Source organism: Lepisma saccharinum, chromosome 18, assembly GCF_977018435.1.
Source record: "Lepisma saccharinum chromosome 18, izLepSacc3.1, whole genome shotgun sequence".
In the NCBI taxonomy this organism is placed as follows: Eukaryota; Metazoa; Arthropoda; class Insecta; order Zygentoma; family Lepismatidae; genus Lepisma; species Lepisma saccharinum.
In genome coordinates, this window is record NC_139246.1 from 55330485 (window position 1) to 55342870 (window position 12386).

The 12386-nt window shown below is 36.2% G+C and overlaps 1 protein-coding gene across 1 annotated transcript; it reads right to left on the bottom strand.

Annotated features, from left to right (window-relative positions):
* Positions 1-231: 231 nt before the first annotated feature.
* LOC146002286 (serine protease 42-like) lies at positions 232-1098 on the bottom strand. Its single transcript, XM_083139994.1, has one exon. It carries the CDS (start codon positions 1096-1098, stop codon positions 232-234), a length of 867 nt encoding a protein of 288 aa, XP_082996120.1.
* Between the last annotated feature and the right edge of the window lie 11288 nt (positions 1099-12386).

The window sequence follows — 12386 nt, forward strand, 5'->3', positions numbered from 1 at the left end:
AAATCCTCAGAAACGTGTTTTATTATAGTTATGGTAAGGGGCTGGACCCCGTAAAATGTGACGGGTGCAAAATAGCTCAAGTGCTGACGCACCCAAAAATTTAAATTCAATCAATCAATAATACAATTACCAACTTTACCCTCATTAGTATTAAAAACACATTTGCAAAGGAGTACACTTCAACAGCATAGCTGTAAGAAGGAAACAATGAAAATCGAGATTGATATTTTTTTAATACAACGTGTTTATGTCATGAAAAAGGTACGAAGACAGAAGTATCAAAATTATCATGCTATGTGTTCGTGACGCACTATTTTCAATTACATGTGATATCCACTGCTTATAATATCCTGCAAAAGCCCCTACACCAGCTTCATACGTTAGATCACAACGACACGATCCTCCTATAACTCCCACTACCATTTCTTCACATAGCACAGCCCCTCCTATTTCACCAGCACATCGGAAAGGATCTTCAAGCCTGTAATCCAAGCACAGTCCAACCTCCTCCACGTACGGAGTGTGGAGTATATCAGAACATCTTTTAGTTCTCATGAAGAACACTTCATGTTCTCTCAGACTGTCAGCTTCTCCTCCTGGTTTATTCGGATCCCAACCGAAAATAAAGCAACGTGATGAGATATTGAAACGTTTCCAAAAATTTTTACTAACAATCTGAGCCACTGCAACATCAGGCGAGTTGATTTTTCTAATCGACATGAGTGCCACGTCGTGGACAGTGAATTTGCACTTCGCAGTAGTGTAGTTGGGATGAACGTGCAAACTTTTCGGCATTCTGGTCAAAGGGCCGCTTTTCTTAGGGTTTTTCCCTGGATATATTCTGAAGTTTCCAAGTTTGTAGGGCTTTCCTGACTTCTGCACCAAACAATAAGCACCAGTCAGAACGTATCTTTCACTGACGAGAACACCACCACATATTTTGGGAGGTTTCAATCTGTGCACTTGAACAATATATCGTCCACGCCTAGGATCAGCTGGCATACCACCTAGGAAATTCAAAGGAAGTGTAGTATTATTTTCTGATGTTATGTTCATTATCTGCAGCAACACTATTATTAGAGTAAAACTTGCTTCCATAATTCTGTAAATTCCTCATCAGAATACTTCAATTACACGGGAATCCAATTAAAATGGGAATCTCTCACATGTTAAAATTGTACTCTTTGTTTATCTTACTTCGGCAAACAATCGATATAAAATATCGAATTTGTCATTTTGATACATTTATAGTATATTAATTGCTACAACCATAAATGTTTCTCATTTAATATCATACAAACGTATTTATTCATTTAAAAAGAAATGCATTAACAATAAATTATCCCAGCAGATTACAAATGATCAGAAATAGTTCGAAGCTTTTAGAAATGGGCAATTCTAAAATCCTATCACTTTTTCTAATTCAATCACCTCATACGTTACATTTGATAAAATGTAATAACTTGTAGTAAATTATACGAAATATTATTGTGTAGCTGTACATATTCGTGCATTAGCATTATAGGATTGAGTTTGATACAAGATTTATTTAAAAATGTTTTACAATAACCAGTCAAAGATTTTTATTGTTCGCCATCAAGACGTCATCATGTAACGTATTTACTTCTAAACAAAAACAAGATGTTCCATTAGTATCCTGCTCATAAAGTTGAATCAAATCGTTTTACAGCGGGATGCACAAGTATTGTCCATGACTATATTCATTAATTTTTCTCTTGTATCTTGCGTGTTTTAAAGGACTGGATTTATATGTATGTTGATGCAGAGGCTGTTAGCCGTTTATTTGGCACTTTGTTTCAATTCCCAAAGCTCTCAGTGCATTAAAAAAAGAGAATAAATATTGTTGTGGACAATTTGCTTGGTAATTTTTTGTGCTGTTAATGAACTTCTCCATTCATTGATTGGTTCATTTGCTTTATTTTACTTCGCTTTTTGTACCACTTTTGGTTAATTTGCGAAGATGGGGATGAGCGATGATATCATGAAATTGATGAATGGACACTCACAAACTTCCATGCCCAGGCCGGGACCACCTGACATCGTAGCACGATGTGCTAACCACTCCGTTCTCCATTCATTCGCACGGCTATGTCACTACATGTAAAACTATATTACTGATCTACACCTACTGCCCACGCACAAGAAAAGTATACAAAAAGATTGCAGTGGAAATGAAAAAAGCATTAGATGATAAGAAAATAGGGATTTCAGAGTTCAATGAAATGGAGATGGGAAAGGCCAGCTTTAATCATTTATCTCTACAATTTCAAGGTTAAAAGTAGTATGATCTGTCTAATAACACGTCGTCCCCACTTCCCCTGTGTGTGTGTGTGATATTGTGTGTGTGTGTGAGAGAGAGAGAGAGAGAGTGAGTGAGTGCATGAGCTCCAACAAAGCCCAAATGATAGCGCTCTTGCGTTTGGTGGGAACTGTCACATGTTCGATCCCCATGCCACAGGAGGGGGCAAGGGGGTCATGCTTTCCCCCCCCCCCTTCGAGCCATGAAATATTTTGATGCGATCCTACAAAAATAATATGGATAATCTTTAAGATTTTGCAAGAATTTATATTTTCTTCTTGTATAAATGAATGGGTTGTCTCTGGAGAGAGGCAGACTACAGAAGTCTGCAGTCTACTATATTTAGTAATTTTAGTTTTGTAACCATTTATGCGAAGCTACTAAATATTCCAATTTGGTCGGGACAGTTCACCATATTTACTCCCTGTTTTGACTTCTTTCGAACTGCAGTCTTGATCAGAAAATGTCCTCTTTTGGTGGTTAATTCACATTCATACATGTTCTTCATTATAAGGATAATTCCATAGCGTTGGTGGTCACATTCAGGGTACGAATTCCCATGGCGGAAAGGAGATCTCCCACCTTATCACCAATGATCTTGTTTTATTAAAACTTTTCCCCCATTACAATTTTCCGAGGTAAGAGTTTGTGTTATAACAACGAAGATAAGCAATTAGTTTAGACTTCAAACATACTTTACTAAGAATAACATCATAAACACATTCAAAGAAGAAATAACAAAGAATGATGTCTGCCTATGTGTGAATGTTGCAGATATATTTTGTTCTCTCTCTCTCTCTCTCTCTCTCTCTCTCTCTCTCTCTCTCTCTCTCTCTCTCTCTCTCTCTCTCGCGCTACAGTCATAGATAAGATTTTAAAATAATGTCAAATTGGACTAGCAAAAAATATAGCCGTAGCTGCGAAGGTGGTTGTCATTGTCACCCTAGGCCCCTGGAACATAGAAATTACACCGACCTGTCATTTCTCCTCTATTTCTCACCTCCTTTCGTCAGAATAAAACATAGCACTTATATGTTAATTTAATAGGAAACTAATGTCTTCTTAAAGGTTTTTGTCCCTCCACCTTGTTATCTTTAATTTGCAATCGATTTTGCAGATGTGAACAATAACACACACTGCTTCAATGAAGATGGTGTGGGATGCACAACCGACTGTCGTTTTATCAGCCACATTTCTTGAATGCTAAGATTTCTTTTCATCGTATTCAACGGAAAAGAGTAAGCACATAAAACTTCTACAATGTCTAATCAATTTATACAACTAGGTAGGAGGGTGCAAATTCGGTACAGGGCGCTGAAATATCTAGCTACAACTCTGATAAGGAAATATTTCCTTTAATAGATTTACACCATTATAAAAACATAACACAAAAATAGTATGAAAATGTAATTATCATTTTTAGTATAAAGGAATAATTAAATAATATCTAACACTTATTAGAAACATTTCAACTATACTAATTTCTTGACATTTTGAACTAGTCGCTAAAGGAATTAATTTGCTAGTATATAAATGTAGCAAATTAATTTGATTTTATATGTTTATAAATATAAATATATACAAATAAATTAATTAATTAATGATATTAATTAATTATTTAATAATTGGCATATATTTCATGACAATTATATATGTATTACCAAGGTTTCGGGCTTGCCCGCCTCTCAAAAAAATCCTGGGTACGGGCCTGCCATGCCCTGAAGATAATTGGGAAGCTACTTCAAAAGAAACGCTAGTGTGTGCTCTTATCAGAAAAGCTGGAAAAAAGTTGACGTCAGAGGTTTTTAAAAAAATATTTTGAAATTTTTACTCTGGGTATCTGGACCAGAAGGCGATTATTTTATAACCTTTCCAAACAAGAACGACCACACGAGACTAGTATTCCCACCGAGTTATTGTGAAGGCACAAGAGAGGGAGGGCGAGTATTTGAGAGGTCACAGTTTCAAATCTTGACTTAGACTTTCCTGATCTTTCACCTCGTCCCTTCATATCAATGACTGAGATAGTATGTTTGACGAAGGTCACATCATTTTCTTTTCACTCTTTGTTCCTTTCCATTCATCTCATTGGCCATCTCATCTTAGCTTATCGATTGAATGATTTGAATTATTTTAATTTGCCTTTCTGCCACTTTCGGCTAATCGCGAAGATGAGGTTAGATGGTGGTAAAATTAGATCGACCAAGGGTCAATTATAAGCATAGGGCCTAAATGAACGACACAACGCAAGCTCTACTGGCCATGGCCCCAGACGCAAGAGCTTCGCAAGTCTGGGAACATAGTCCAGTGTACACTACGTGGAAGCGAGGTTGATATTTGGGTGTCTTAAGAAAGGATTACCCATTATACCCTTTCAATTAAGCGACAGCAAAACTGACAAAAAGCTGGTTGTTGCAAGTTACTTAGCATGATAAGTTTGTACGGAGACTACTGTATAGAAATCAAGAAGACGACGAGACGGGTACACGATTGAGTTTGAGTTGCTGTTTTAAGTCCACTTTATGCACAGTAGGGCTAATCGGGACTGGACCTATAGTTTAAAGTGGGATCCGAACCACTTGTGCCTCCACCGACACCCCTTGAGTAAGGGATGGTTGATTATGACTTTCTTTCAAAAATGATCTCATTTTGCCATCTTTTCCTGCGTGTTTCTCTATGTTCTACGTATATTTCACCCGAGGTAATGTTATACAGGGTGTGCGGAAAATAATATACCTATTTCTTCTCTTTCGTTCTAAGTAACTAGCGGAACTCCAGAAAGGATCTTTGCTGTAGAGTATAGAAAACGACGTCTGTGATCCAGTGGTCGAATATGAAATAAATTATTACCGGTGTGCTCGTTATGCACAGATCTGTCTTTTCTTTTTTTGTGTGATTTCTTAAAATATACATCGATTCTCATTATCTCTCATTTATCACCACAAATTACACTCCTTCTTTTTTTGTGACACGTATGAATTGTAATAATTAATAAACTATTATTAGTAATAATTTATTGGACATTAAACCACTCACTGCTGCAGAAGTTCCTAAGGTCAGAAAAATCAACTACAAAATTAACATGCATGATCACTTTGATTTATCCTGTTAACTGATACATTGTTTAATTAATTACAAGTTATGTCATGTGGTAAATCTTAAACATGCCGTCCTTTTTTACCAGAATTATATACGGAGTTGTCCATAGGGGATAGTTGACAAAGTCCATTTTATTCCCACCAGTCAAGAGTTGGCAACATTGCAGGTTACTGTGAATATGTGTCATCTCTAGAACCAACTCACAACTAAGAAGTTGAGGGTCTTGTTCACAAAGTTTCTAGTGCGTGATAAATAACATCAATTCTTACTTGCGAAGTAAATTTTTTCAACTCTATATTCTTTCTTATACGTTTTCAAAGTAACTAAGCACATAGTTTATGCTAAAGCTATCCAGAAAACTATGGTAAATTGTACAGCTATGTTTAGCAGAGGCATAACCAGAAAGTCCAATATGGCGATCGGGGTGAGTTGACAATAATAAGGAAGGGGCTAGTTGACAATACTGTAGGCTTATTGAGAAAATTGTTCTTCAATTAATTGTTTCATCAGAAACATCTTAGCATATAGACACATTGTAATAATATATATTAGATTAGGATTGTAGGACAGTATATTGCATTTGTATTTGTGATATAATAATGCAAATAAGCACTGGGTAAAAAAATTCAGTAAACACTTTTGTAAACTTTTTTTTAAAAAGTTTGTGACATTTATGTCTCATTCTATACGGTTCATTTGAAAACATTTTTGTAATCCGTAATTTGTAAGGCAGTATACTGTTTGAAGTAAAATATTCCAAACCATGTATGGGGGGAATTGACAATACTGACACGCTTCGAAGAAACAAGCACTAACTTTACAAGTTTTAGCATCATGGTGTAATAAAAATTCACAGTGGTCAAGGAAACTACAGGTATTGCTCGTAGCATTTCATCAATATTAGATAGTAATATTTGAGAGCTGCAGAAATTTAAACATAAGAACGTGCTCAACTCATCCCGGTCTCCTCTACAATTCAAAACATGTTACTGGTTGATTCTTTGTCTTTTTGATTGAGTTTGTTAATTCATTCTTCTGTTTGTTGCAATTTAGAACTTTCTAGCACATTCTCGGCGCTACTGTTGCATTTCTAATGACGTATGATAGACAAGGATCATTCGGTCGGGGGGGGGGAATACAGAGGAATGGTACAACTCAAACGTGCAAGATAGAGTAAGAAAAATAGAAAGAGAGAGAGAGAGAGAGAAATGAGCGAGTACATTGTTGGTAATTGTGTAGCTGCTTATGCGATGAGCTCCAATAAATAAGTGCCAATTTAAAAAAATTACTGTCGTTATGCTTTTCGGCATCTTCATTTACTACCGGTATGCCATACCGCATCATACTGGCCTAATTCTACCACTGCCACAATTTGACACATCTTTTGGCATCATTTTGGGTTTAACCCACCTGATAAAGACCTCATTAAGAATTGGAATACGCAATTCCTGGAGGAAAGTTACCTGTGCAATGGCAAAAGCACTGGTTGCCCATCATGTTTGGCGGAGGCAGTGGCGAGAGTTCTGCAAGTCTTCCAGCGGGGTCCTAGAAACTCTGTTGAAAAACGAGCCGTGAGTTGGAAATGCCCATATGTTAACAGAATTTGAAGAGGTTATCTTCCGTTTGTGGCAGAATGCTCATTCCATCGAAGGGTTGAGAATAATTTTTTTTAAAAGGATACATTATTTTTGGACACCCTCTACATTGATGTTGTGGAACACTTTCTGGTACTTTCCTGTATAGTCTGTTCTTGAATGTACCATCAACAATGGAGAATGCCCATTTAAAAACGAAAGTAGTTGAGATTTTTTTCTTGTATATTACATAACCTAGTACCACGAACTTTTTGATCACCCTTCGAATGTTATCGTGCAATGCAATAAGCGGTAAACATTTTAAAACGTACTTTAAATTGTGTGACGAAACTTTTAACATTCCACTTTCAGTACTCTTTGATATTTTGGGGACAAACAAAAAACTCTCGCAAACAACTCACCAATTTCATTCGGAAAAGTTGTTCCTCTGTATTTCCTACATTTAGTTATTTTTTTATCATTTTCCCAGTCTACACAATTCCCAACTTGTAATATGTTGTACCTTGAGAAATTCCATATCGTTTAAATATCAATATCGATTCGATACATGGAGTATCAAAATATCTATGTCAATATCGATATTATCAAAAACGACGATATCGATATCTATCTGAACCCTTCCTTTCATGAAATGTATTACCAGTGATTACATGGAAATATAAATACGTGCAAGAAAAGAGGGTATGCAAGCTTTACAAAACCCACTCGTTGCGATTTTATTTTGAAGGATATTTTTTAAATCCATATTTTATAATTTTAATTTATATGGATATCTAGAATGTATGTACAGTTAGAAAATGTACATAATCAGTTATCGGTTTTTTTCATGATTATTTATTTTTTGGCTCCTTCTCAGGGAGCAGCCGTAGCGGTGCCCCATGGACCCCGTGGAAAAGGGGCCTCAAAGGCCTCTAGACTGTAATGGATTTTCCAGACTTTTTGTTAGACTGGCTCACTGCAAATGATTGAGGATAGAAACACAGCTAGGATTGTAACGTTGGCCGGGATATCAGTGCACATAAAAAAAAGAACCAACAAATTGCACCTCAAGCCACTGGCCTAGTGTTCACAGGATTTATTTAGAGGGGGCTAGAATTTTAAATGTGGATATTATGTAGCTGCATTGTAGATAAGGCGGATAAGGCCATAAAAATGTCATAAATACCACTTCCAACCTTCGTTTTAAAAGTTAGGGTTATTTTATGGGGGTTGTATTTATCACTTCGGTTCTTCAAAAGTTGTTTACAGCTTTTCTTTTTAAAATTTTGATTTTCTCAAAATATCTGGAGGGGCTGTAGAGCTATCAGCTCACTCTGCATGCGCCAATATCTCAAGCTTATTACATTGCACTAATCATACTTTAAATTTGGTTCTTATAGAGGCTGTAGAAGGTAACCGAACAATAGCTCTAGTTATTATTATTATTATATTCTACGATATACAATGGCAAGAGTTCAAGTCTTGAACAAGAAAAAGAAAAACTCTCAAAATCTTAAAACAACACGATGTGCTCTTAAAGAGAAGTTTGATTTTCATTTGATTTGTTGTTTTGAGTCTACTTTAGGTACAAAGGAGCTAATCGAAACTGGATTTACAGTTTAAAGTGAGATCCGAAACACTATGTGCCTCCACCGGGTATTGAACCCAAGACCACTTGATTAAAGGCGACTACGTTACCGCCACGCCACAGGGGAAAGCCTTTAAAGAGAAGTTTTGTAATGTTTCGATGTATAAATTGAATCGCTCAAATTCATTGCATTATTGACTGTTCAAAGTACAATCATGAAGCAGAAAATATCGCTTGTAATCTCTTAGGAGAAGTCTCTCTTATAAATGAATGAGCTTTCTGGGATCATTTGAGGCACTTGTTAAAGAGACAACTAAAACATGTGCCAAGTGGAGAATTTTAAGTGAATTCTCTGACAATGGAAAATAAATAAGCACTTTGATATACTCTTTCAGGACAAGAGAATTACCAACCAAGATATCTGGTTTAAAGTATCAATATTTTCCCCGATGATAGACACAATCTTCTCACAACTGGTAAATCGTTTTAACGGCATGAAGGTATAAAGTATTAGAACCTTCTCTTGTCAAGTTCCGTAGACACTGAGCTTCGCAACGAACCTAAAAAATTGCAAATAAATGTCCGAACCTTTATTCCGGTTACAAATATTATCAGTTGGAGAAATCATTGGTCTTAAGCCCAACATTGCAAATGATAATCAACTAATTAATAATGTAACATTGAAACTAATCTTAATTTGTTAATGAGTAAATAATGTATGTATTTTGCAGTGTCTATTATATTAGTTATTTTGTACAAACTCTTATTATTAGTCTCTATTATTTGTCAACAACAAAAACACACCCTTAATGATATTAGAGAATTATATTTATTTACCACTCCATACATTAAAATGACACATTTTTTGTTCATGTAGAACCACCCAATACAAAAGCAGTAACTGGGGAGTGCCACTTGAGTAGTCTGCCCCTGGGGCCTTATGACGAGCCTCCCTAGGCCCCTGCTCCTTCCCCAGGGTACATCCTCTGTTCGAAGAACGAATATACGAATATATTTTTGAGTAGCTTTTTTTTGACAGTGCCGATAGGCGTTTTTTTTATTTCCATCTGCACGATTGCATTTACCTTATAAATATTAATTATACTCTAAAGAAGTATAATTTACGAATTTTTTTACTGTTAGCAAGTGATAACTAGGGTACAACTTTGCATATTTTTATTTCTTAGTATAAACATTTAATAGCTTATCTGAATAACTTTGATAAGGTAGAATAGTACAGACTATTTGAAGTAGTTTTTCTCACGAGACGGTTTGATTTGATGCTTAAGTCCACTTTATGCAGAGAAAGGCTAATCGGGACTGTACTTACAGTTTAAAGTGAAATCCAAACCACTGTGCCATGTGCCTCCGACGGGTATCGAACCCGCAACCCCTTGTCTCAGGAGACGGGAAAACGAATATTTTCGAGAGGAGATGGAATTTCCACGAGAAGAGAGGAGCCTCTCGTCTCGTCTCACCTTGTGGGCAATTTCAAATTTTGATGGTTAGTGTATATTTTAGTTTATCGGGAACTATGTTTCCAGGAACGTTAATTACTTCCAGTGTCAAACTTGATTCCAGGAACCGGCCTCCATGGTGAAGTGGTACGCACAGCGTGCTACGACACCAGGGGTCTCGGGTTCGAATCCTGGCTTGGGCGTGGGTGTGTCCATTCATCAATTTCATCATATCATTACTTATCCTCATCTTCGCGATTAGCCAAAATCAGAGGAAATGCGAAGTAAAATAAATCAAATCAATTAGATTGATTCTAGGTGTCACCAAATTTCTTTACCGTTAACATATTTAAAATTTCCAGTAAAGTATAAATAATGTTGTTTTTATTGGAAGTAAAGTTTTTCATAAGATTTCATTTTAAATAATCGAAACTCACCTTCAGCCGTGCAATAGGAGAACGGGTGTGCAGTTGCCAAAATGAATGTCTTGGAAGTGCCGAATTTTGGCGTCTTCTACATTCTGTGAAACCTGTGGGATCTTTTCTGTATCTACTTCCCCTCTCCCTAGTATTAAACGGAGTGACGAATTGTCAACAAAGCTGGACCACTATTCTTTGGATATTTGCGACTCTAACAGGAAGATTTTGCTAAACGCCACCAGGTTGCTGATCGCCTCACATCCACACGTACTTACAACTTGTAGTCGCATTTCTTTGATCACATGTTAACATATTTTATCCACATTGCGTTCATTTTGTACTGTTTTTCAACGCATTCAAGAGACCAGAAATTTACTCTACTAACAAGTAATACAATGTTATGTAATCAAGAGATGAGGTAATGCAGGCAAAATACAATTTTATGGTTTATTGCAATGAAATAAATTCATATACCTCTTGCCAGGCAAACTATTTGATGGAGGTAAAGTGGGAACAATTTGTATGGAAGCAATTATTATGGGGAATACTGCACTTCCCTCCAAAAATTTGGAGGTTATGTTGACCCGTGTGTTCAACAGCAATTTTGCCTGTAATATTAGGCTATGCGGATGTGAAACTTGGTCCCTTACATTGAACAAGGTATATAAATTAAGAGTATTTGAAAATATAATCCTTAGAAACATTTTTGGATCTAAAAGAGATGAGGAGGCAGGTAGTGGAGAAGGTTACATAATTAAGAATTGCATAATCTGTATTCATGTCCAGATATTATTAAAATAATTAACTTTTGATGACTGAGATGGGCAGGGCTTCCCCGATGGCTCAATGGTAGCGTGGTCGCCTTGTAATCAAGGCTTCCCGGGTTCGATACCCGGTGGAGGCACATAGTGGCTCGGATCCCACTTTAAACGGTAGGTCCAGTCCCTATTAGTGCATAAAGTGGACTTAAAACACCAAATGAATGAATCAATCAACTTAGATGGCAGGCTGTGTGGGACGAATGGAAGAGGAAAGAAAAGTTTACAGGATTCTTGTTGGGAAACCTGATGGTAAGAGAACAGTAGGAAGGCCAAGATGAAGATGGAGGGATGACGTTGAGATGGACCTGAAGGAAATCGGTAAGGATGGGAAAGAATGGATTAGTCTTGCCCAGTATAGAGACAGATGGAATGCTTGTGCTTATGCAGCCATAAACCTTCTGGTTTAAGAAGGCTAGAGAGTTAGTTAGTTGTTTTCTGTGTCATTAAAGTTTAAGCTTACTATGATTATCATAAACATTAAGTGCTATAATAACTTTCGGTGTGATCTGAATACATTACGTTATCAAAAAAAATATTAGTTTCCTTTTTGTAGAGTCGTTTTCACGTTCAGAAGACACAATGGGCTCTTATGGGCAATGCTTTTCTTATGGGAAATACGAGCGCGCTGTTGTGAAATTTCTCGATTTACAAATTTAGCTTAAGTAAAATCGGTACCTGCAGATTTGCAGGAAATTTTGTAGAGAATACGATGGTGAACACAAAAAACTGGTAACTTGCTTACATAATTTTAGATAAATTAAAAACGCAAATTTTCTGTGAAAACACAATTTTTACATTGTTTTCATTCCTAACGTTGAAACATGCCCTAAAATTGAAGCATTCATAATTTTAAAAAAATTGACACTGCTTTTTAATTATCGTAGGTGATGGTGGTACTCAGAATTTATCAATACTTTAAAGCATATTTGCATTAAAAAATATTCAAATAAAGTATGTGGAGATTTTTTATATTCGTGTAGTAGAAAATGTCGTCGCTGGCCATTTCTTGTTCTGTAATTCCAAGTAAAAACTTCCAGCGACAAAGTTGTGGAGAAAATAATGAAATTATTTTTTATAACCACTCAAAGGTTCCCAGAAATATTACTTC

Coding starts and splice junctions, on each gene's coding strand:
- LOC146002286 (XM_083139994.1), bottom strand. CDS start 1,098: ATGGAAGCAAGTTTTACTCTAATAATAGTGTTGCTGCAGATAATGAAC.